Below are 25,227 nucleotides of genomic sequence, written 5' to 3' on the forward strand. Positions count from 1 at the left end.
GTTGCCATTTCCTCCTCCAGGGGATCTTCCTGACCAAGGGGTTGAACCCATGTCTTCTGCATTGGCAGGCGGATTCTTTACCACTGAGCCACCAGGGAGGTCCCTCATAAATAATAAAGATAAGAAAAAGAACAGTGTGGTCATTTGATTTGGAAAAACAAAAAAAACAGCTGGTGAATGTCAAGAAAAACCTGTCTACAAATAGTATCCCCAATGATTTTAACAATTTAGTGATTTCTTTTAAATGTTGTTAAAAGTGTACTTTAAAAATTTAGATGGTTACTGGTTTTAAAATTCTGCTTCCTGTATAATTCTCCTTTAAAAGGCTCTTTTCCTGCAGTCAAATACAAATACATTAAGAATCATTTATCTTTGTTATTATTGCAGAAGCAACACTGTTTCTATTTGTGTGCTTTAGTCTGTGCATAAATGCCATAGTGCTGTTAGTGACATCAGCAAGAATACGAAAAGTTGCAGCCACATATCCATCTTCTCATTATTGAATCTCATATATAAGAACATTTTTCAAAGTGACCTGTTGCTATGGAAGAGAACAATGAATATGTTTCAGTGTGTGTATTAAGTGGTAGTTCTTGTACTGTTTTGTCAATAATATTAAGAAAAAAATATCATCTGTAATTGTTTTTAATTATTTTTATGAAGAAAAAACTTGAAACCATAGCTGTAGAATTTTATGTTGTATTAATTTTTTTCAGAAGGTAACGTTTTAGTTCATAGTATCAATACACATGAGTTAAAATACAAAAGTAATACATGCTTTAATAAGTCAAACATAGAAATGTATCAAGAATGAAAGCCAATCATCTCTGTCCCCCCTTCTTTCTACTTTGGGGCTGTGGTTAAGGGAGTAGAGTAATCATTGTAGGTTTTCTTTGTATCTTAACATATATTTTTCTGGCATATAACTTGGACTCACAAAATGCACCAGAGGTCACAATTTCAAGTGTTGACAAAGATCAGAAAAGTAACACAAGTTAACTTAGATGGTGTAGGATCAATGCCAGATGGCAGTATAAAGTAATGGGGCTGTTGGGTATCTAAAAAAAAAACCAAATGCATACTTCTACTGAAGGAAACAAGCTCAGTAGATTTTTATGCATGAATACTTGTAGATAGTTACAGTTTTTTTTTCAAGGGAAGTCAAGAAATTCAGTATCTTTTAATTAAAACTCTATTTTTAACACTGGAATTAGGTAGTCCTGGCTTTGAGTCTATCTCTATCATTTACTAGTTTGAAGAAACTTGCACAGTTTACCTGATCTGAGTCAGTTTCCTCATCCGTAATATGGGGATAACAGTATCCTTAAAGTTTTAGGAGGGAGGTTAAATAGTATCTTGGGTTCAGTGCAATGCCTAATACTTACAAATGGTGACCTTATAAATGCCTGTGACCATACATTGTCTGGGTGTAGAGTGTAGAAAAGCGATTCACCAGAGAGTCTATTGGGGTAATGGAGATGTGTGTCTTGATTGTGGTAGTGATTGCAGTACCATATATGCTTATTAGAACTCATCGAACTGTATACTTTGGAATTAGTGAATCTTTTGCATGTAAATTATGCTTAACAAAGTTGCTTTTAAAAATATAACTGCCTTTCCCTTCTGTCTGTACTTCAACTTCATCAACTATTAAAATAGAGTTGACATCAAAAATCCAACATTTTTATCACCTGGCTTCTACTGTCCCTTCCCAACCCCATTCATAGGCCATCCCCACATTGCAAAAGATTTTTCCTGTTGGAAAGACAGGAAGAAAGAAAGAAAAAAAACACCTTTATTTGTTGCACTTTACTCCTGTACTAAGGTGACCATGTACTGGATTTATCTGTCTGGGTACTGTGCCTGATACATCATTTGAGTAAAACAAACCACTAGGCACTTTGCAGAAGCATTATAATGTAATCAACAAACTACATAGTTCAGTAATAAACTATGAAGTTTAGTAAACCAAGAAGAAAAATTAGAAGCAAAAGCAATATACTTGTTGTTTCCTTAAATGAGAGTAAAATACATAAGTAGCAGCACACAGTGTGTATGTGAATGTGTATATATCCTTTAAAAACTCATCCCAAGTCATTCTTTGAGGCCAGTAATACCCTGATGCCAGAAAAAGGAAACTACAGACCAACTTTCCTTGCTTATGTAGATGCAAAAATCCTCTTAACAAAGTGCTGGTGAACCAAATCCAGCAATATATAAATAGGATTGTAAACTGTTACCAAGTGAATTCTTCCCAGGAATGTGAGGTTCAACATAGGATGATCCATGTGATATACCATGTTGATAGAATAAAGGACAAAAATCACAGAGTCATCTCAGTAGACACAAGCAATTGACAGTAACCAATACTATTTTCTAATAAAAATACTTTAAAAATTAGGAATAAAAAGGAACTTCCTCAGCCTGAAAAACAGCGTTTATGAAAAACCCACAGCTAACAACATACTTAACAGTAAAAGACTGAAATATTCTAAGACCAGGAGCAAGACAAAGATGTCCATTTGCAGTCACTACTTCTATTCATCATTGTATTGGAGGTTCTAGGCAGGAGAAATAGGCAAGGGGAAAAGGCATCTTAATTAGAAGGGAAGAAGTAAAGCTATCTCTGTCTATAGATATGACATACTTGTGTGTAAAAATCCTAAGGAATTCATAAATGCCCATGAGAGCTAATAAATTCAGCAAGATTGCAGAATATAAGAAAAATGATTCTTACACACTAGCAATGAACACCTGAAAATCAAGTTAAGAAAATTTGATTAGCAATAGCATGAACAAGAATAAAATACTTCAGAATAAATGTAACAAAATGTAAAACTAATACTCAGAAACTACCAAATATTGTGGGAAAAATTAAAGAATATCTAATAAATGGAAAAGGTCACTTTTCATTCCATCCCAAGGAAGGGGAATGCCAAAGAATGTTCAAACTGCTGCATAATTGGACTCATTTCACATGCTAGCAAAGTAATGTTCAAAATTCTCTAAGCTAGGCTTCAGCGGTACATGAACCAAGAACAGCCAGATGTTCAAGCTGGATTTAGAAAAGGCAGAGGAGCCAGAGATCAAATTGCCAACATCCTTTGGATCACAGAAAAAGCAAGAGAATTCCAGAAGAATATCTACTTCTGCTTCACTGACATTGTAAAGCCTTTGACTATGTGGATCACAGCAAACTGGAAAATTCTTAAAGAGATGGGAATACCACACCACCTTACCTGCCTCCTGAGAAATCTGTATGCAGATCAAGAAGCAACAGTTAGAAGTGGACATGGAACAATGGACTGGTTCAAAATGGGGAAAACAGTATGTCAAGGCTATATATTGTCACCCTGCTTATTTAACTTATATTCAGAGTTCATCATGCAAAATGCTGGGCTGGATAAAGCACAAGCTGGAACCAAGATTACCGGGAAAAATATCAATAACCTCAGATATGCAGATGACACCACCCTTATGGCAGAAAGCAAAGAGGAACTAAAGAGCCTTTCAATAAAGGTGAAAGAGGAGAGTGAAAAAGCTGGCTTCCAATTCAACATTCAAAAGACAAAGATTATGGCATCTGGTCCCATCACTTCATGGCAAATAGATGAGGAATTAATGGGAACACTGACAGACTTTATTTTCTTGGGCTCCAAAATCATGTGGACAGTGACTGTAGCTGTGAAATTAAAAGGTGCTTGCTCCTTGGATGAAATGACAAACCTAGACAGCATATTAAAAGCAGAAACATAACTTTGCTGACCAAGGTCCGTATAGTCAAAGGTATGGTTTTTCCAGTAGTCATGTATGGATGTGAGAGTTGAACCATAAAGAAGGCTGAATGCCCAAGAATTGATGTTTTTGAACTATGGTATTGAAGAAGACTCTTGAGAGCCCCTTGGACTGCAAGGAGATCCAACCACTCCATCCTAAAGGAAAACTGGAAGGACTGATGCTGAAGCTGAAGCTCCAAAACTACCTGATGTGAAGAGCCAACTCATTGGAAATGACTCTTTTGCTGGGAAAGATTGAAGACAGGAGGAGATGGGGATGACAGGATGAGATGGTTGCCTGGCATCCGTGACTCAATCACTTGAGTTTCAGCAAACTCCAGGGGATGGTGAAGGACTGGGAAGCCTGGCGTGCTGCAGTCCATGGGGTCACAAAGAATTGGACGCGACTGAGTGATTGAACAACAAGAAGTACATGGAAAGACATCCATCATATTTATGTATCTGAAGAATTAATATTGTTAGGAATTAGTATTCTCTATACTCCCCAAGTTGATCTACAGATTCAACACAATCTATACTAAAATTTCAACTGTCTTTGCAGAATTGACAAGCTGATTTTAAAATTCATTTAGAGGAAATTATCTGTTGGTCCAGTGGTCGGGACTCTGCACTTTCATTGCTGAGGGCTGGGTTCAATCCTTGGTTGGGGAACTAAGATTCTACAAACTGTATGTCATGGCCAAATAATTAAATTATTGATAAATTGATTTAGATAGTCAATTGATTCAGAATAGCCAAAATAATCTCAAAAAAGAACAAAATTGGAATACTCATACTTACCAATTTCAGAAGCTACAGTATCAATACAGTATCAAGCTACGGTAATGAAAAGTGTGTGGTACTGCTGCTGCTGCTACTGCTAAGTTGCTTCAGTCGTGTCCAACTCTGTGCGACCCCATAGACGGCAGCCCACCAGGCTCCCCCATCCCTGGGATTCTCCAGGCAAGAACACTGGAGTGGGTTGCCATTTCCTTCTGCAATGCATGAAAGTGAAAAGTGAAAGTGAAGTCGCTCAGTCGTGTCCGACTCTTAGCGACCCCATGGACTGCAGCCCACCAGGCTCCTCCGTCCATGGAATTCTCTAGGTAAGAGTACTGGAGTCGGGTGCCATTGCCTTCTCCGGTGGTACTAGCATAAGGATAGATATTTTAGATATTTTAGATCAATGATACAGAATTGAAAATCCAGCAGTAAATAATTATATTTATAGCCAACTGACATTCAACACAAGTGCCAGGATAATTCACTGAGGAAAACTTTAATATTTTCATCCAGTTGTGAGACAGCTGGTTATCCACGTGCAAAAGAACGAATGTGACCCTTTTTTCACACTGTACACAACGGTTAACTCAAAATGTACCAGAGACCAAATATAAGTGCTAAAACTGTGACACGCTTAGAAATAGGAGTAAATCTTTGTGATCTTGAATTACAAAATGGATTCTTGAATAGGACTGCAGAACTAGCAACAACAACAAAAACAGACTAATTGAATTGTCTCAGAATCAAAAAATACCTATACTTCAAACACTTATTCCAACATCGAAAAACATCTTTACATCAGGAAAGTGGAAAATTAAACTACAGAACGGGAGAAAATATTTGTGAATCACATATCTGATGTAAAAACTCACAACTCAACAAAAACAAAAAGACAATTCAGCTAATTAAGAAATGAGCAAAGGATTTGAATAGATGTTTGAATAGATGTTTCTCCAAAGAATATATTTACATCCCCAATAAACACATGAAAAGAACCTCAGCATCATTACTCATTAGGGAAATGTAAGTAAAACCACAGTGAGATATCACTTCACACCCACCAGAATAACTGTAATAAAAAGACAACACAAAAATATTGTTAAAGATATGGGGAAATTGGGACTGTTACATATGGCTGTTGGGAATGTAAAATTGCATAGCCAGTTGGAAAAAAGTTTGGCATTTGCTCAGAAAGATAAGCATAGAGTTTTCAAAAAGACCCAGCAGTTCCACTCTATGAATATACTCAAGAGAATTGAAAACATGTCTGCACACAAGCTTGTATATATATCCATAGCAGTATTCGCAAAAAGTGGAAACAACCCAGATGTCTACCAGATGATGAATGGATTAGCCCAATGTGATTTATCCATATGATGGAATACTATTGGGCCATAAAAAAGAATGTGCCACTGATTTGTGGCACAACATGGATTACCCATGAAAACATTATGCATGATGAAAGAAACCAGACACATAAGATCACATATTGTACAGTTCCATTTATATGAAATGTTTATAATAGGAAAACCCCATAGAGACGAAAACTAGATTAGTTAATGTAGGGGCTGGAAGAAAACAAAAAGAAGAATAACTGTTAATAGGTACACATTTTTTGGGGGTTGATGGAAACATTCAGGTATGAGATAGAAGTGATGGTTGAACAACTTTTTGAATATAATTTTAAAAACCACGATGGAACACTTTAATCAATGAATTAGATGTTGCATGAACTGTATGTTAGTAAATCTCATTGGAAATATAGGTGTATAATGCTCGTTTTTCCTGGATTTCTGAATCCATTCAAACCTTCATATTTACTCTTGTGAAACACAGAGGTCACAGGTAGGAACCTTTGAACCCATATAGTCTTTAACTGAGTCCCTTTCTAGTTTGTTTTGTGAGTTCTTACATCAATGCTTCAAGCTGTTTTACAATAAAGATTATTTCCCTCTGCGTGAACATGGTCACTGAGGTACTCAGCAGTGGGATTCATAACTGTCTTGCATGTTCTTTCAGGGATATGATTCATCCTCTGAATACAGGTAACTTGTGTTTGTTTAGTATTTGTTCTTTGACTGATAGTTCATTGTCATCACGCCCTTATTTGAATTTATTTCCAGCACAAAATCTTACTAACATAGGAAGCGTAAACATAAAAATAATGAATTCCCAAATGTCTTTTAATGTGCTTTGAAAATTAGAATGTTTATTTCCATAAAAAATAATGTTGTAAATGATCATCATTATTATTTTAAGTAGCAGGTAGGTTCAGGCCGGTTCATAAACGTCTATTAAATCCATAATAAATGCCTACAATTAAAAAGCTATAGAAATAATAGTTTTAGAATACCAGTAATGAAATAAAGCAGGAAAATAAGCTCTGTCTCCAAGGGATTTCTTAACCTCTTTTTGCACAAATGTCTCATTATAAATATTCGTTAGACACTATGGAGGCTGTTTTCCAAAGAATGTTCTGAGTTTTCTATACACTTTTAAGGCATTCACAAACATCTTTGTTTAGCCATGACCTGGGAAAAGTGTGTTTATTAGTCTGCTTGGACTGCCTTATCAAAATACCAGAGACTGGGTAGCTTAAACAACACAAATTTATTTTCTTACAGTTCTGGATGCTAGAAGTCCAAGGTCAAGGTGCCGTCAGGGTTGGTTTCTGATGAGGTTCTTATTCCTGGCTTGCAGTGTCCATCTCACTGTATCCTCACATGGTCTGTTCTCTTTGCACAAATAAAGAGATATCTGATATCTCTTCTTAAAGAAACAGTCTTATCAGATTAGGTCCCCACCCTTGTGACTTCGTTTAACCTTAATTATCCCCTTGAAGGCCATATCTCCAAATATAGTCACTTTGGGCGTTTGGAGTTCAACATATTAATTTTGATGGCACATTTCAGTCTGTAACAGTGTACTTTCTCTATACCTTATTTGACCAGGTAGAAATGACTGTATTAAAATCACTAAAAAAAGAAAAATGAGATTGGGAGACTTCCCTGGTGGTCCAATGGTTATGAATCCACCTGCCAGTGCAGGGGACATGGATTTAACCCCTGGTCCGGGAAGCTCTCGCATGCCATGGGGCAGCTAAGCCCATGCACCACCACTGCTGAGCCTGCGCCCAGAGCCCACACATCCTGGAGCCCATGCTCTGCAGTAAGGGAAGCCACTGCAGTGAGAAGTCCACACACCAGAAGAGTAGCCCCCCACTCACCACTAGAGAAAGCCCACGTGCAGCAGTGAAGACGAGGGCAGCCATAAATAAATAAATAATTTTTTAAAAAATTTAGATTGGGCAGAATCAGAGCTTAAGACCTAAATATTCTGAAGTAATTTAGACCCCAAAAACGTGCCTCCACAACATGAAAATCTGGAAAGAAAGTCTGGGGAGATTATTAAGATCTCAAAAATGTCTGGTTATTGAAATCACAAACTCCCAAAAAGGAATGAATGGCAGAAAAAAACTGAGGAAATTAAGTGATTCCTCAATGACTTGACTAATTAAGAACATGTTCCCAAGATAAAAAGGATATTTAATAACCAAAAATAAAAGCATTACTATTATTAATATAGAGAAAACACAAGACTGAGTTCAGCAAAAATACCAAGGTCAACAAAGCAGCCTTTTCAACATTTCTTTGTAGAATAAAGAATAACAGAATATAAGTCTGTTACTTTGACAGATGGTGTAATACTGGTGATGTTTATGTCCCCTCTGTCAAATATACTACTTTTCACACTGAAAGGGTAAGAGTAATTGTATCTGAGAGTCTTCTTGGAGGACACAGGTACAAAGATTATAGGAGTTCATCCAGAGACTCTAAATGACTTAACGAGTTCTGACTTAGGTGGTAAAATACTCCAGGGAATGAGAGAAGGAAAGAAAGATCCGATGATTGGAAAACAGAACTGCAGTTTTGATTTTCCAAAATGGGGTAAGAAGGATGAGAGTTCCGCAAACCAGCAGTTACTGATATTGGCTCTAGGGAAGATCATAGAAAATAAAAGAATACCTGGGAAGAGAAATCTACAAGCCATATGAATTTGGTTAGAACAGTGTTACCAGAACCTTATTTTCTTTACAGATTGGTAGTAGAAATGTCAGAGGCAAGTGTTACTCACTTCTAGAAGGGCATAACAAATTCTCTTACACCCTTTGCGCAATTTAGAAAAATTTCATCTGGGTACTAGAACAACATCTAATACAATAATCATCCTAACTAGAAACAACTACTACTTTTAAATTCTTATGGTTGGCTTTTTGCATCCTTTAGTGAATAACACACACAAAAAAAAGGAATTTGAATGAAAAGGAGTGAAGATAGTTTGAGAGACTTATGGACAGCATCAAGCAGACTGATACATGCATTATTAAATTGTGAAAAGAGAAAGATAATCTTAAAAGCAGCAAGACAAAACTTGTTACATGCAAGCAAATCCTCATAAGACTATTAGCAGAAACTTTGCAGGCCAAAAGGGAGTAGCATGCTATATTCAGAGTGCTGAAAGAAAAAAAAAAGCCAACTGCCAACCACAAATAGTTTACCTGGCAAAATTGCTCTTCAGAATTAAAGGAGGGATAAAGAGTTTTCCAGAGAAATAAAAGCTGAAGGACTTCACCACTATACCACCTCACAAGAAATGTTAAAAAGAACTTGTCCAAGTTGAAAGGAAGATAATAGAAAAGATAATAAAAGTATAAATCTCACTGGTAAAGGTAAATATATAGTTAAATTCAGAATACTCAAATGTATTGGTAGTAAATCACTTATAACTCTAGTATGAAGGTTTAAAAGCAAAAGTATTAAAAGTAACTGTGACATGAAAATAATTTATCATGAATACTCAGGTACAAATTGTGACATCAAAAATATAAAATGGGGGGAGTAAAAATATAGAGCTTTGGTGTGCATTCGAAGTTAACAGCTTAAAATAGACTGTTACATTTAAGCCTCATAAGAACAACAAAGCAAAAACCTATGGTAGGTACACAAAAGAGAGAAAGCTTATCAGACCACCACAGAAGATCATCAGATCACAAAGAAGAAAGTAAGAGATGAAAAAAAGGAACAAAGGAATTATTGAAAAAACTAGAAAACAGTTAACAAAATGCTATTAGTAAGTCCACTTTGGATTTCTTTCTTTTTTTGTTGGTTAGAACTGCCTATTGTCTCATGTCTGAACTTTGTTATTTTTTTTCCAACTTTTTCGGACATTGGACAGCAGGCAGTATAAAACTGTGATCTCTGAGAAATAAAGATCTCTGGGAAACAAATTTTTAAAAGTCCTTTTATTGCATTAGCTTTCTACCTGGAGAAAGCTAGTCTGTTATCCATTGCTTCATCAGGACCAGCAGCAGGAGTTCTGTGTTTGAGGTTTTAAAAATCTTTCTTTGTTGCTATTAAAAGTTGTATCTTCTCTGTCTTCTCACTGGCTGTTGCTTGTTTCTATAAAGATGTTTTATTTTTGTATGCTTATTTTATATCTTGCTACTTTACTAATTTATCATATTTTTTATAATTTTGCTCTTGACTGTTCTTGGTTTTTCAAGTACATATACAATCATATCAGATACAGATAGATGTTGTTTTACCTCTTTCCAGTCCTTATGCCTATAATTGTCTTTTTTGTGTAATTGCACTGGATTAATATCATGGCTAATATGATGGGTACTCCTATCTTCCATTCCCATTTTTAGTAGAAAAGCCTCCAAAGCTTCCTACCTGAGGAAGAAGCTTGCTAATTTTATTTTGGTTTTATATTGTTTACTTTTGTTTCATATATTTTAAATTATTTTCTCAGTAGATAATCAACTCTGGTGGCAAAGACTATGCCTTTTACCACCAACCTACTGTTGATTTGTTTATTTGATCAGATTTGGACTAAGTATCTCCTATTGTGTGTTGGGTTCTGTGCTAGTCACTGGGTTACAAAACAGAACAAGCCCAGCTATGTCCCAGCACCCACCCACCTTTCCCCACTTTGATTAAGGTCACACATCAGACATTACACAGATAATACAAATGTGATAAGTTTTCAGAAAGTGACAGTACTGTAGGAGCCTGTTAACAGAATAACCTAACCTACTACGAGGGAAACCCACTCCAGTGTTCTTGCCTGGAGAATCCCAGGGACAGGGGAGCCTGGTGGGCTGCTGTCTCTGGGGTTGCACAGAGTCGGACACGACTAAAGTGACTTGGCAGTTGGCAGTATGAGGGAATTAGGAGATACCTTCCTAAAAAATTAGTGTATTAAAGTCCAAAGGCAAAAGACACAACTGACTCTTTTCTAAGGGAAATGTAGTATTTCTGGAAAGAAGAGATGGAGTGGAAAAGTGAATCATAAGAGAGGAAACTTTTGGAGTAGTTGGGAAGGCTCATACTTTGGAGAGTTTGCTAAGCCCAATTTACAATTTTGAAATTTTTGTTTAATTTTTGTTTGCTTTGGAGGTATATATATATGTATGTACATATTTTGATGTTTGATACTTCTTCTCACTGCACAGTGAAAACGGGATTGTAGGATGCCGGTCATATAAGTGACTTGTAACTGCTGCTCATTAACTTTTAAACCAATGATCTTCCCCCATGCAAATTGGAGTAGCTGTGGCAGGTGGGTTTTAATTCTGAATGTTAAGAAGTTAAGTACTGTTTCTTTTGCAAGTAGGTATATTCATGTCTGCATTCTTTTTTTTTTTTTTTTTAAGTAAGGAGCACAAACTTTTTAATGACTGTGAGTTTGAATTTTTAATCCATCCAATTACCTGCTTTTTGAAAAAAAATTACTAAATTGCTATAAGCTGGTTTTCTTGCCTTAAAGTGAACTGCTTTTTTAAGGATAAGTTGAGGGAAGCCTTGTGAGGCACTAAGGTGTGTCTGGCATGTATCTACCACATCTTAGCAGTATTTATTAGCTAAAAGAATAAGGATAGGAAGAAAGATACAAAGCAACAAAGATGGAGAGACCATAAATTAAGACATTCTGTAAATGATGATATTCTGTTTATGCAGGTGAGTAAATCTTAGGAGAAATTGTTTAATTAAGGTTCATGAATAAAATAAATAGTAAAGCTAAGGTTTGATTCCACAGAGTCTGGTTCCAGAGCTCAAATTCATCACTCTGTGGTCTCTTTTCCTAAAACAGTACATATCTCTTTTAGAAGATTCTCTCTTGTATTGAAGAAATTACAGAACCACATTTTAGCTTGGTAAGAAGAATTATAAGTGGAACCAATTTTCTTTGGAATTTGGTTAATATGAATGAAAAAAAATTAAGTCTTAAAAATTATTTCCTTATTTAAGTGATAATAAAACTTATTCTTGTTTTCTAGAAGTTCTAGCTAATTAGCTGGTCCACTAACTAATTAGTCAGTTGCTAGGTGGCCCAGTAATAAAGAATCCACCTGCCAAGGCAGGAGGTGCAAGAGACACCAGTTCGATCGGTGGGTCGGAAGAGCCCCTGGAGGAGGAAATGGCAACCCATCCAGTGTTCTTGCTTGGAAAATTCCATGGACAGAGGAGCCTGGCGGGCTGCAGTCCACGGGGCCGCACAGAGTGGGACATGACAGCATGTGCCCACATACACATACGGTGGATGGCTATGAAGTAATGTTTTACCAGACTGTGTACTATTCCATTGTATAGCAGCTTTAAAGGCGTGGCTTATGTGTGAATGTCTTGCATGGTCGCACTGTAGTTGCAATGAGGAGGTGGTATGTGTACAACCTCAGATGTATGGGGTTTTCTTCTCTGGGTGTTGGGGGCTGGGCATTAGGGGAAATATAATGAGCTTTGTATTAAAGCAATTTGGGGCAGTGCTCTCAGCTTATAACATGTGTTTTGTAAGTGGCATTTTTGTAAAAATGGCAAGTATACCTCAATTAAGCAGCCTGCTTATTTCATGTGATACTTAGAGTAGGAAATATCTAGTATAATGTAATCCTCAAAAAAGGGATAGTTATTTGATGTTACTAGAATTATCTTTTTTTTCAGCTTTTAAATAGGACTGTTTTTAAATTAGAGTAAATTTATGGGGAATTGGTAGTATCATGTTTTATGACTTAAAGTATTGTTATGTTGGTTTTGAAAATCAGTAATATTCTGAAATTATAATATTTCATACAATGTTTATAAGATTTGTTTATTTAGAATGATGGGAAATGAACTATATGTATTCTCTTCTATTTTTTGGATAATATGAATAAGTTTTTTTTTAAAGAAATCTGTGCCTGTTGTATTAAATTCGGTCAATGCTGAAGTACACAAAGCAGGTCTTCCTGTTTAATTTCAGTTTGTGTTTACCCTTAGACACACACATACATATATGTTTGTGTGTATCTATATACACACACACATGTATTCATATATCTTACGCTTATACAAACATATGCATTAACTATATATACATCATTTAAATTTAAAATTAGATCATATTCTAATGTTATTCTGAAGTATATTTAACTTAGTGGGTGTATCTTTTCACGTGAGTACATATAGAATTAGGCTTCCCTTGTAGCTCAGTTGGTAAAGAATCTGCCTGCAATGCAGGAGGCCCAGGTTTGATTCCTGGTTTGGAAGATCCCCTGGAGTAGAAAATGGCAACCCACTCCAATATTCTTGCCTGGAGAATCCCATGGACAGAGGAGTCTGGCAGGCTACTGTCCATGGAGTCTCAAGAGTTGGCCATGACTTAGTGACTAAACCACCACCACGTATAGAATTAATCTGGTTTATTGAATATTTTATTGTAAGGCTGTTTTTAATTTGTTCATTTACATGCTGATGGGGATATAGATTAAATTCTGGTTTTTTCTACTAAAAGAATTCTCCTAAACCCTGTAAGATAGGTATTATCTGCTTTGTTTTAAAGATGAAATTAAGACACAAAGAGGTTATGTAACTTGCCCTAAATTGCACAGCAAGTAAATATTGGAGCTGGTGTTAGAATACCAGCAATCTAGTCCAGAGCCCACAGTCTTGAATACTACATTGTTGCTGTTTTCCTTCTGCTTGTCTTTATTCTGTTTACTGAATTAGAATAAAATTTTAATGTATGAAATATATCCAATATTAAAACTCTCCTGAGGATAACTTAATATGCTACCTTAAGGGTATTTGAATCTTAGGGTCACAGATTACACAGCTTTAATTTGGAGTTGTAGCTACTTTAGAAGTAGAAGGTTTAAACTCTACCTCTCAAATGTCAATGTGCGTTCAAATCACTGGGAGCAGGGGAATGATCTTGTTAAAATGTAAATTCTCATTCAGTAATCTGGGGTAGGGCCTGAGACTCTGCCTTTCTAATAATAAGTTCCCTGTAATGCCAGTACTGCTGATCTTCCTGTAAATAGCAAAGATTTAGGCAGTTTATTCTGACCTTTAGCAAATCTTGTTAGTTGTTTATTGAATCTATTTCTTATTTACTGTTTTGTTTATGCTACCAATTTTCATAAGTTGTACACATTAAAGAAATAATGTAAGAGCTTTCTAGTAGTTTCATTTCTGTGTCTGTATCATTTAATATTGCTGGGGAAAATGTGGCTTCTGTGGTACTAATGTTCAGTACTTATATAAATAACTGATCCGATTTATTTGTGTACTGAATACAACTTATACACCTATGCCGCCATTTCCACAGGATCATTTTTAATGGAGGGAAATATAACATCTCTTTTCATTTTGAAGGCTGTAGTTGTAGTTGAACTAAGAAGGTTGTTTTATCACTATTATTCTTCAGTAATAATTAAAATATATTTTACATAGCTATAAAAATGAATTTCTGTTCAGTGCTGTGTGTCTGGCACTGTTGTTCATTTACTAAATCACGTCTCACTCTTTGCAACCCCATGGAGTGTAGCACACCAGGCTCCTCTGTCCTCACTATCTCCTGGAGTTTGCTCAAGCTCACATCCGTTGAGTTGGTGATGCCATCTAACCATCTAATTATCTGATCCCCCTTCTCTTTTTGCCTTCAGTCTTTCCCAGCATCAAGGTCTTTTCCATGAGTCAGCTCTTTGCATCAAATGGCCAAAGTATTGGGCCTTTAGCATCAGTCCTTCCGGTGAATATTCAGGGTTGATTTCCTTTAGAATTGACTGATTTGATCTCCTTGCAGTCCACGGGACTCTCAAGAGTCTTCTCCAGCACCACAATTCGAAGGCATCAGTTCTTCAGCACTCAGCCTTCTTTATGGTCCAATTCTTACATCCATACATGACTACTGGAAAAACCATAGCTTTGACTTTTTGGACCTTTGTTAGCAAAATGATGTCTGTGTTTTTTAATAAGCTGTCTAGGAGGTTTGTCATCTTTCCTTCCAAGGAGCAAACACCTTTTAATTTCATGACTGTAGTCACCATCTGCAGTGAGGGAGCCCAAGAAAAATGTCACTGCTTCTACTTTTTCCCCTTCTGTTTGCCATGAAATGATGGAATCGAATGCCATGATCTTAGTTTTTTGAGTGTTGAGTTTTAAGCCAGCTTTTTCACTCTCTTTCACCTTCATTAAGAGACTATTTATTTTGTCTGCACTTTCTGTCACTAGAGTAGTGTCATCTGCATATCTGAGATTGTTGCTATTTCTCCCGACAGTCTTGATTCTAGCTTGTGATTCGTCTAGCCCAGCAATTCATATGATGTACTCTGCATATAAATTAAATAGACAGGGTGACAATATACAGCCTCAATGTACTCCTTTCCCAATTTGGAACCAGTCCGTTGCCCCATGTCTGGTTCTAACTTTCTTCTTGACCTGCATACAGATTTCTCAGGAGGCAGGTAAGGTGGTTTGTTACTCCCAACTCTTTAAGAATTCTCCACAGTTTGTTGTGATCCACACAGTCAAAGGCTTTAGTGTAGTCAGTGAAGAAGAAGTGATGTTTTTCTGGAAACTCCATTGCTTTCTCCATGACCCAACAAATGTTGGCAATTTGATCTCTGGTTCTTCTGCCTCTTTGAAACCCCACTTGTACATCTGAAAGTTCTCAGTTCATGTACTGCTGAGGCCTAGCTTGAAGGATTTTTAGTATTACCTTACTAGCATGTGAAATGAGTGCAGTGGTAGAGTAGTGTGAACATTCTTTGGCATTGCCCTTCTTTGGGCTTGGAATGACAACTGACCTTTTTCAGTCCTATGTATCAGGTGCTTAATTGCCATGATTTCATTTCATTGTCTTGGCCCTCCCATGGCCTCCCTTCCTTCATTAGCTCTTTGAGCACCTGCTCTATTCTGGGAACTGTACATACAGTGGTGAGGCAGGTGAACACAGGTTCTGCCATCCTTAGTGCCTTCAGTTCAGTCCCTCAGTCATGTCCGACTCTTTACCCCATGAACCACAGCACGCCAGGCCTCCCTGTCCATCACCAACTCCCAGAGTCCACACAAACCCATGTCCATTGAGTCGGTGATACCATCCAACCATCTTATCCTCTCTTGTCCCCTTCTCCTCCTGGCCCCAATCCCTCCCAACATCAGAGTCTTTTCAAATGAGTCAGCTCTTCTCATTAGGTGGCCAAAGTACTGGAGTTTCAGCTTCAAAATCAGTCCTTCCAATGAACACCCAGGGCTGATCTCCTTTAGGATGGACTGGTTGGATCTCCTTGCAGTCCAAGGGACTCTCAAGAGTCTTCTCCAACACCACAGTTCAAAAGCATCAATTCTACGGCGCTCAGCTTTCTTTATAGTCCAACTCTCACATCCATACATGACCACTGGAAAAACCATAGCCTTGACTAGACTGACCTTTGTTGACAAAGTAATGTCTCTGGTTTTGAATATGCTGTCTAGGTTGGTCATAACTTTCCTTCCAAGGAGTAAGCGTCTTTTAATTTCATGGCTGCACTCACCATCTGCAGTAATTTTGGAGCCCAGAAAAATAAAGTCAGCCACTATTGCCACTGTTTCCCCATCTATTTGCCATGAAGTGATGGGACCAGATGCCATGATCTTAGTTTTCTGAATGTTGAGCTTTAAGCCAACTTTTTCACTCTCCTCTTTCACTTTCATCAAGAGGCTCTTTAGTTCTTCTTCACTTTCTGACATAAGGGTGGTGTCATCTGCATATCTGAGGTTATTGATATTTCTCCCGGAAATCTTGATTCCAGCTTGTGTTTCTTCCAGTCCAGCATTTCTCATGATGTACTACTCTAAGTTAAATAAGCAGGATAACAATATACAGCCTTGACATACTCCTTTTCCTATTTGGAACCAGTCTGTTGTTCCATGTCCAGTTCTAACTGTTGCTTCCTGACTTGCATACAGATTTCTCAAGAGGCAGGTCAGGTGGTCTGGTATTCCCATCTCTTTCAGAATTTTCCACAGTTTGTGGTGATCCACACAGTCAAAAGCTTTGGCATAGTCAATAAAGCAGAGTAGGTGTTTTTCTGGAACTCTCTTGCTTTTTCGATGATCCAGAGGATGTTGGCAGTTTGATCTCTGGTTCCTCTACCTTTTCTAAAACCAGCTTGAACATCTGGAAGTTCACGGTTCACGTATTGCTGAAGCCTGGCTTGGAGAATTTTGAGCATTACTTACTAGCATGTGAGATGAGTGCAATTGTGTGGTAGTTTGAGCATTCTTTGGCATTGCCTTTCTTTGGGATTGGAATGAAAACTGACCTTTTCCAGTCTTGTGGCCACTGCTGAGTTTTCCAAATTTGCTGGCTTACTGAGTTCAGCACTTACGCAGCATCATCTTCCAGGATTTGAAATAGCTTAACTGGAATTCCATCACCTCCACTAGCTTTGTTCATAGCGATGCTTCCTAAGGCCCACTTGACTTCACATTCCACGATGTCTGGCCCTAGGTGAGTGATCACACCATCGTGATTATCTGGGTCGTGAAGATCCCCCTTAGTGCCTTGGGGGATGCTAAACAGTAATCAAGGAACCATAGAAAGGTGGTGGTTTAAAAGATAAACTATTAATTATAATATTTATTATCTTCACTTTTTGAACCCTCAAAGAGAATTCTGCTTTTGCCATTGAAGTTTCTCCCACCTAGCTTCCTCTGAACCTGCCCTGCACTAAGGAGAACGCTTTATCAGCTGGAAATTGACCTAATGCACAGAGACAAAACTTTGGAAGTAAACATGAGCAACTTGTAGAAGAAAAGTAGAGGTAGATGGAAATCATTCATAATACAGCTAAATGAAATTTTTAAGAATAATACCTGAGGGACTCTGTTTACTCATTTAAAGGAGTAAATAGTTCCTACTTTTAAAGGAGTCTTTTTGAACACTATTTTTCTAGCTGACACTTGGGAACTAATTTCAGTTACTTGAATGTTTCCATGTGCCCACTTTGTGGTAGGAGGTTTAGAAAATCAGGGTAATAATTATGTCTCGACTCCAAAAACGATTGATTGAAAGTCTCTCAGTCTTGTCCAACTCTTTGTGACCCCATGGATTATACAGTCCATGGAATTCTCCAGTCTGGAATACTGGAATGGGTAGCCTTTCCCTTGTCCAGGGGATCTTCCCAACCCAGGGATAGCACCCAGGTCTCCTGCATTGCAGGAAAATTCTTTACCATTGGAGCCACAGGGGAAGCCCCTAAAGACAGAGTTGTTGATAAGAAAATGTTGACAGATTTAGAAGACAGTCCTATGCAAGACCTTCTTTTTTAAGTACCAATATGTATGACTGTAGCAATGAGCACATTGTGGACTGATTAAGCATGCTTTTAGAGAAATGCTGTTCTAAAAAGTTTATGATTGTCCCTTTTCTAGTAATAGTACTAAGTTCTCTTTTGACTGTTCACTTGATAGAAAATTCTTTCTGGTATTAATCACATCTATATACTTGGCTTTTATATTACACTACCTTGTGATTTCCAAAACATTTTGTTGTTCTTACTGTGATTTGGGGCTTTATAGTATTGTTTTGAAGATTATTATGAGACTTTAATTTAGTTTCTGAATATTATAAGTAGCTCTAAGTACCTGTTTTTCTGTTGGAGGGAGAATCTGAAAATTTTTTTAAATTTTTATCTTGGAAATTAGTTTACTCATTATGTTTAATTTTAGGAAATGGTGCTCTTGCAGAACATTCTGAAAATGTGCATATTTCAGGAGTGTCAACTGGTAAGTCATTTTTTGTAATGTTTAAATTTCATGCATGACTTATATGGTAAATATTGAAAGCCACCTGGTATCTTATGAAGTGATATTTGGCTATAAAAATTATTACTGCTTTTTGCAGCATGTAATAAGGAAAGAACTGGAACATGGAGAAATTCTCACAAGATAAAATTGATACTTGCATGCCTGTGGGTTGATTATACTTTTCCAGACCGGACTGCATAATTATTTTTCTGTACAAACATTGAACCAAGAGAAAAGTTAGCTCAAGCTGAATTTGTGTTTTCTTTCCATACAAAGTTATATGAAATGAAATTTATTAAAATGTAATTTTGAATGCTGTTCATAAATGTAATTTTGAATGCTGTTCATAGTATTGGAGCCTTAGAAATTAGCATTTTTGCCTGACGTTTAGATGAAATGCTACTATACATGAAACTATAGTACTTGAATGCACAATTTATATGTTACTAAAAAGCACTCCAACAACATTTTTGCATCTATGAGATTCAGAAACTTGCTAAGGTAAATGCATTTTTCCATCCATTTAAATGCTTTTATTAATTAATAATTACTTAAGGGCCCATAACTATTAAAATGTTCATTCTTAAATAAATAAATAATAAGGGCAAAGAACTATATTCAATATCATCTAATAAACTAATAGAAAATAATCTATCACCTAAAATTAACACAGGATTGTAAATCAACTATAATTCAATTAATTTTTTTTTTCATTCTTAGGTGATTTCTACAACTTTGATACTATTTTTACCTTATCAAGTACAGTTGCTTGGAGAGTAGAATCTTTGATTTTCACATAAACTGAAATAGAGTTTCTTGCTATTATTCCCCATATTCTTAATGAGTTTTGTGTAGTTAAAAATATTGCACTTGGTGTGTTTGTTGGTTTAGTGCTTGATTTTTTCATGTTTTCTTACAATTTTGTAGTTATTTTTTTCTCATTAAACAAAACTGAAGGTTTCCTCTTTTGTTTTATATCTGACTTTATATTTAGAAAGTTAATAGACTTAACAGCTAGTCTAGGAGTTAGCCTGTGCCAAGCCAAACAGATCGACCGGTGTGGTTTCCTGAAAGTGAAAAATAGGTGCCTTTGCAGCCTATGTTAATTCTTCTACAGTGTGTTTCCCCATTTTCATATGCTTTCAAATATTATACAGTTGTGTATATCAAGTTAAAAAAGGTTTATTTAGGGTTGACCTTAATTTTCTCCCTTTTTCTACTTTGGATATCTACTGAGAATTGCGATGACTTTTCCAAGTTGTCACTATGAAGTAAGAAATTGTTTACAAATGTTTAATTTACACAGCCAAATGATTATTATCTAATTCAGTGATTTTCAGATTTTTTGGTCTCAGGACTCCTTGTAAACTTTTAACAATATCAGGGACTGTATGTATTAGTCTACTCAGGCAGCTACCATAACAAAATACCATAGGCTGAGTGGCTTAAATAATAGATACTTAGTTTCTCACAGTCTAGAGGCTAGCAGTCCAAGGTCAGGGGGCTGGAGGGATTGTTTTCTAATGAGACCTTTCTTCATGACTTGCCGATGGTGCCTTCTCACTGTGTATGCTCTCGGAGAAAGTGAGGTACTCTGGTGTACTCTTTCTCTTCCTTGTAAGGACCCCAGTCCTATAGGATTAAGGTCCTATCCTTATGAGTTACAGCCTGGCTTCCAAATATAGTCGCATTTGATGGTTAGGACTTCAGCAGATGAGTTTGGAAAGGATGCAATTCATCCCATAACAAGGACTTCAAAGAGCTTATGTTTATATAGACTATAGCTACTGATATTTACTGTATTAGAAATTAAAACTGAGAAATTGTTTAAAAAGTTCTTCATTTACTTGCATATGAAAGTAGTAAATCCATGGCATCTTTACGTCAATAACATAATTTTATTAAAAATGCATTTTCTAAAACAAGAACATCAGTGAGAAGAATGGTATTGCTTTACAGTTTTACAAACTTTTTAAAAATTGGCTTATAAAGGTGTACCTGGATTCTGACATCTGTGCACTCAGCCTTTTGTAACATGTTTCTTTGACAATATGAAGACAATCCAGCAGTACACCAATGTGTAATTTGAAAAGAGAGGAGTATTTCCATAACTTTTTTCAGATACTTGTGAAGATTCTTCTTTGATATAATGCCAGAACTCAACAAGTGGTGGTTTCTTAAAGGTTAGTTGCAAATGGGATCTGAAACTGCATCACTGAACTTTTGTTCCCTGTTTTACAAAAATCCAGTGACCATTCTTTCCCTTTAAAGGGTTTTCTTTTTTTACCATGCATGATTTTGTATATGAATTAGATATTTGAAAATATTGGTTGGCTGAGTTATATGGATTTATAACAGGTTTATTTTCTCATAGTTCTGAAGGCTAAAAATCCAAAATTAAGGTGTTAGCAGAGGTGGTTTCTTCTGAGGCCCCTTTCTTTGGTTTTAGATGGCTGTCTTCTATCTGTGTCTTCTCACGGTCCTCACTCTGTGTGTCTGTGTCCTGATCTCTCCTTATTGGGACACCTATCACATTAGATAGGGCCCACCCATGTAACTTCATTTTAATTTAGTTGCCTCTTTAAAGATCTTGTCTCGAAATTCAGCCACATTCTGAGGTACTGGCAGTTCAGACTTTAGCATAGGAGTCTTACGGGTGACACAGTTCAGTCTGTAACAAAATGAGTGTTTTAATTAAATGTATTTGTATATCAATAAATTCATTTCAGAGCCCAGTGAAACCTTATTAATGGCTTATTGTTTTTCCTGAAAGTTTGTCTTATAAAAGTCTTTCTTTTGTGGAAAGAGAAGATTAAAATGAAGTGTATCCCAATCATATCATTAAAAATATAAATGGATGCTTTCTCAAAATGTGATTTTGAATGTACAGATTCATTGCAGTTTTTCTTTAGTCAGTATGGAGCTATAGAAGGTGTAATGCTTGGTATAGGATAAGCCTTCTGAATTCCTTGTATCCCTAGTTGAAATGAGAGCCCTTTCAGTGCTCTTATAAATGGGAAATTAGCTTTTGGAAGAATTTCTAAATGTAGGACTTGCTCTTTCTTGGGACCAGCAAGCAGCAAAAGTAATGAGGTGGCTCAGTGTTCTGTGGAGCTGCCTGCTTCTGCTCTTCACCTGCTCTTGTCACCTCTGCTGCTTTATTCGACAGTGCTTAGTACCTTAGCTTGTTCATTCTTTACTTTCTGGAAGTTTTAATGACATTTTTGAAGAATTTTAACTTATGTGCTGTAGTATTTTCAGGTAATTTATTACCCAGATCAGGACACTTTGAAAGCAAAAGGGTACACTGTTTTCAGTATGCTGATACCAGAAACAAACCAGAACTATCCTAGACAATTTGGAATGTATAGTCACCCTAACTGTAATGAATTAAATTCATTCAGCTTGTATTAAACACCTGATATGTACCTCGTGCTGAGAAGGATGGGAGTAAGCAGTAAGTAAAAATATTCCTTCCCAACTAAGCAGTCTCATCTGCTGCTCAAGCCAAGGCCTCCTCTGCCCACTCTTGCAGCTTCCAGGGTCCTGAGCGCCACCACCACCAAAGCCTCCTTTGATCACATGTGGGGTCCATGTGGCCCATCCACGCCAAAGCCTCCTCCAGAATCTACCCTGGGCACCCCAGCGTGAGAACAGAAGCTGCCAATGCTGGTGGGGCTGAATGCTAAAACATGGGGTTAGGAAAGTGAATCTAGGGAGAGGAGTGCTGTTGGCTATGCAGAGACAACATGAAGCAATGGGAAAAGCTGAACAGACGAATCACAAGTAGGGGCTTCCCAGGTGATGTTAGTGGTAAAGAATCCGCTTGCCAATTCAAGAGACATAAGAGACCCAGATTCGATCCCTGGGTCAGGAAGATCCCCTGGAGGAGAAAATGGCAACCTGGTCCTGTGTTCTTGCCTGAAAAATCTCATGGACAGGAGAGCCTTGTGGGCTACAGTCCATGGGGTCACAAAGACTCTACACAACAGAGCACACACACAGGCATAGGCAGTCACAAGTAATGGAATTGAAACTGTGATTAAAATCTTCCAGGAAACAAAAGTCCAGAACCAGATGGCTTTATAGGTGAATTCTGTCAAACATTTAGAGACGAGCTAACACCTATCCTTCTCAAACAATTCCAAAAAATTGCAGAGGGATAAATACTCCCAACCTCATTGTACGAGGCCACCATCACCCTGATACCAAAACCAGACAAAGATATCACACAAAAAAGAAAGTTACAGGGCAATATCACTGATAAACATAGATGCAAAAATCCTTAACAAAATACTAGCAAACCAAACCTAACAACATGTTAAAAGGATCATAACAATGATCAAGTGGGATTTATCCCAGGAGTGCAAGGATTATTCAGTGTATGCAAACGAATCAATGTGATACACCATATGAACAAATTGAGTTAAAAACATATGTTCTTCTCAATAGATGCAGAAAAAGCTTTTGACAGAATTCATCATCCATTTATGATAAAAACTCTCCAGAAAGTGCGCATATAGGGAACCTACTTAGGTATAATAAAGGACATATATGACCATGGACAGAGGAGCCTGGTGGGCTGCAGTCCATGGGGTCGCTAAGAGTCAGACACACTGAGCGACTTGACTTTCAGTTTTCACTTTCATGCATTGCAGAAGGAAATGGCAACCTACTCCAGTGTTCTTGCCTAGAGAATCCCAGGGATGGGGAACCTGGTGGGCTGCTGTCTATGGGGTCACACAGAGTCAGACACAACTGAAGTGACTTAGCAGTAGCAGCATGACAGAACCACAGCAGACATTCTCAGTGGTTAAAAACTGAAAGCATTTCCTCTGGATCAGGAACAAAACAAGTATATCCAGTCTCACTACTTTTATTCAACATAGTTGTGGAATTTGTAGCAACAGCAATCAGAAAAGAAAAATAAAAGGAATCCAGGTTGGAAAAGAAGAAGTAAAACTCTCACTTTTTGCAGATGACCTGATACTATACATAAAAAGTCGTAAAGATGCCAATAGAAGACTACTAGAGCTCATCAATGAATTTGGTAAAGTTGCAGGATACAAAATTAATACTGAGAAATCTCTTACATTGTTATACACTAATGATGAAAAATCAGAAAGAGAAATTAAGGAAACTGTACCAATTACCATGCAACAAAAAAAAAAAGAATAAAATACCTAGCAGTAAACCTACGTAAGGAGGCAAAAGAGCTATCTTCAAAGAGTTGGACATGACTGAACAACTTTGATTTTCAAAAGACTAAGTTACTCATGAAAGAAATCAAAAATGACATAAGCAGATGGAGAAAAATACCATGTTCTTGGATTGGAAGAATTGGATTGTGAAATTGACTATACTACCCAGAGCAATCTGCAGATTCAGTGTAACGCCTGTCAAATCACCAAGGACGATTTTCACAGAATTAGGACAAAAAATTTTACAATTTGTATAGAAACACGAAAGACTTCAGATAGCCAAAGCAGTCTTTTTTTTTTTTTTAAGATTTATTTTATATTTTGGCTGTGGTGGGCCCTTGTTGCTGCACCCAGACTTTCTCTAGTGGCTTCTAGTGGAAACTATTTGTGGCAGTGCTTGGGCGTCTCACTGTGGTGGCTTTGCTTGTTGTGGAGCACAGGCTCTAGGCACACAGGCTTCAGAAGTTGCAGTACACAGGTTCAGTAGTTGTGGCAGATGGGGTTAGTTGCACAGCAGCATGTGGGATCTTCCTGGATCAGGGACCAAACTGGTGGTATTCCTTTCATTGCAAGGTAGATTCTTAACCACTAGACCATCAGGGAAGCCCAGCCGAAGCAGTCTTGAGAAAGAAACAGAGCTGGAGCAATCAGGCTCCCTGACGTTACACTATACTACAAAGCTACAGTAATCAAGGCAGCATGATACCAGCACAAAAACAGAAATATAGATCAGTGGAACAAGATAGAAAGCTCAGAAATAACCCACACATCTATGGTCACCTAATCTGTGACAAAGGAGGCAAGAATATGCAATGGAGAAAAGACAGTCTCTTCAATAAGTGGTGCTGAGAAGCTGGACAGGTACATGTAAAAGAATGAAATTAGAACATTCTCTAACACCATACACAAAAATAAGTTCAAAATGGATAAAAAATCTATATGTAAGGCTAGATAACTAAAAAATTCTTAGAAGAAAACATAGGCAGAACATGCTATGGGATAAATCACAGCAAGATCTTTTTTGGCCCACCTCCTAGAGTAGTAAAAACAAAGAGAAACAATTCGGATTTAATGAAACTTAGAAGCTTTTGCACAGCAAGAGAAACCGTAAAAAAAAAAAATGAAAAGACAACCCTCAGAATGGGAGAAAATATTTGCAGATGAAGCAACAAAGGATTAATCTAACAGTTCATGCAGCTTGACTTCAAAAAAACAACCCAATCAAAAATGAGAAGACCTAAATAGATACTTCTTCAAAGAAGACATACAGATGGCCAGCACACACATGAAAAGGTGTTCAGCATCACCAGTTATTCAGTTCAGTTCAGTCGCTCAGTCGTGTCCGACTCTTTGCGA

At 37.1% G+C, this 25,227-nt stretch overlaps 1 protein-coding gene across 2 annotated transcripts in view; it reads left to right on the plus strand.

The window, feature by feature from the left end:
• LRP12 (LDL receptor related protein 12) overlaps positions 1-25,227 on the plus strand; it is a 90,101-nt gene that overhangs the window by 20,827 nt on the left and 44,047 nt on the right. Inside the window, exon 2 of one of the 2 annotated variants that reach the window (XM_040261894.1) lies at positions 18,593-18,649. The exons of the other annotated variant lie outside the window; for it this stretch is intronic. Within the exon in view, the coding sequence (XP_040117828.1) occupies positions 18,593-18,649 (57 nt within the window). The remainder of the gene's footprint in view (positions 1-18,592; positions 18,650-25,227) is intronic. 2 annotated transcript variants of the gene reach the window in all.

This window comes from Oryx dammah, unplaced genomic scaffold (assembly GCF_014754425.2).
Source record: "Oryx dammah isolate SB20612 unplaced genomic scaffold, SCBI_Odam_1.1 HiC_scaffold_19, whole genome shotgun sequence".
NCBI lineage: Eukaryota > Metazoa > Chordata > Mammalia > Artiodactyla > Bovidae > Oryx > Oryx dammah.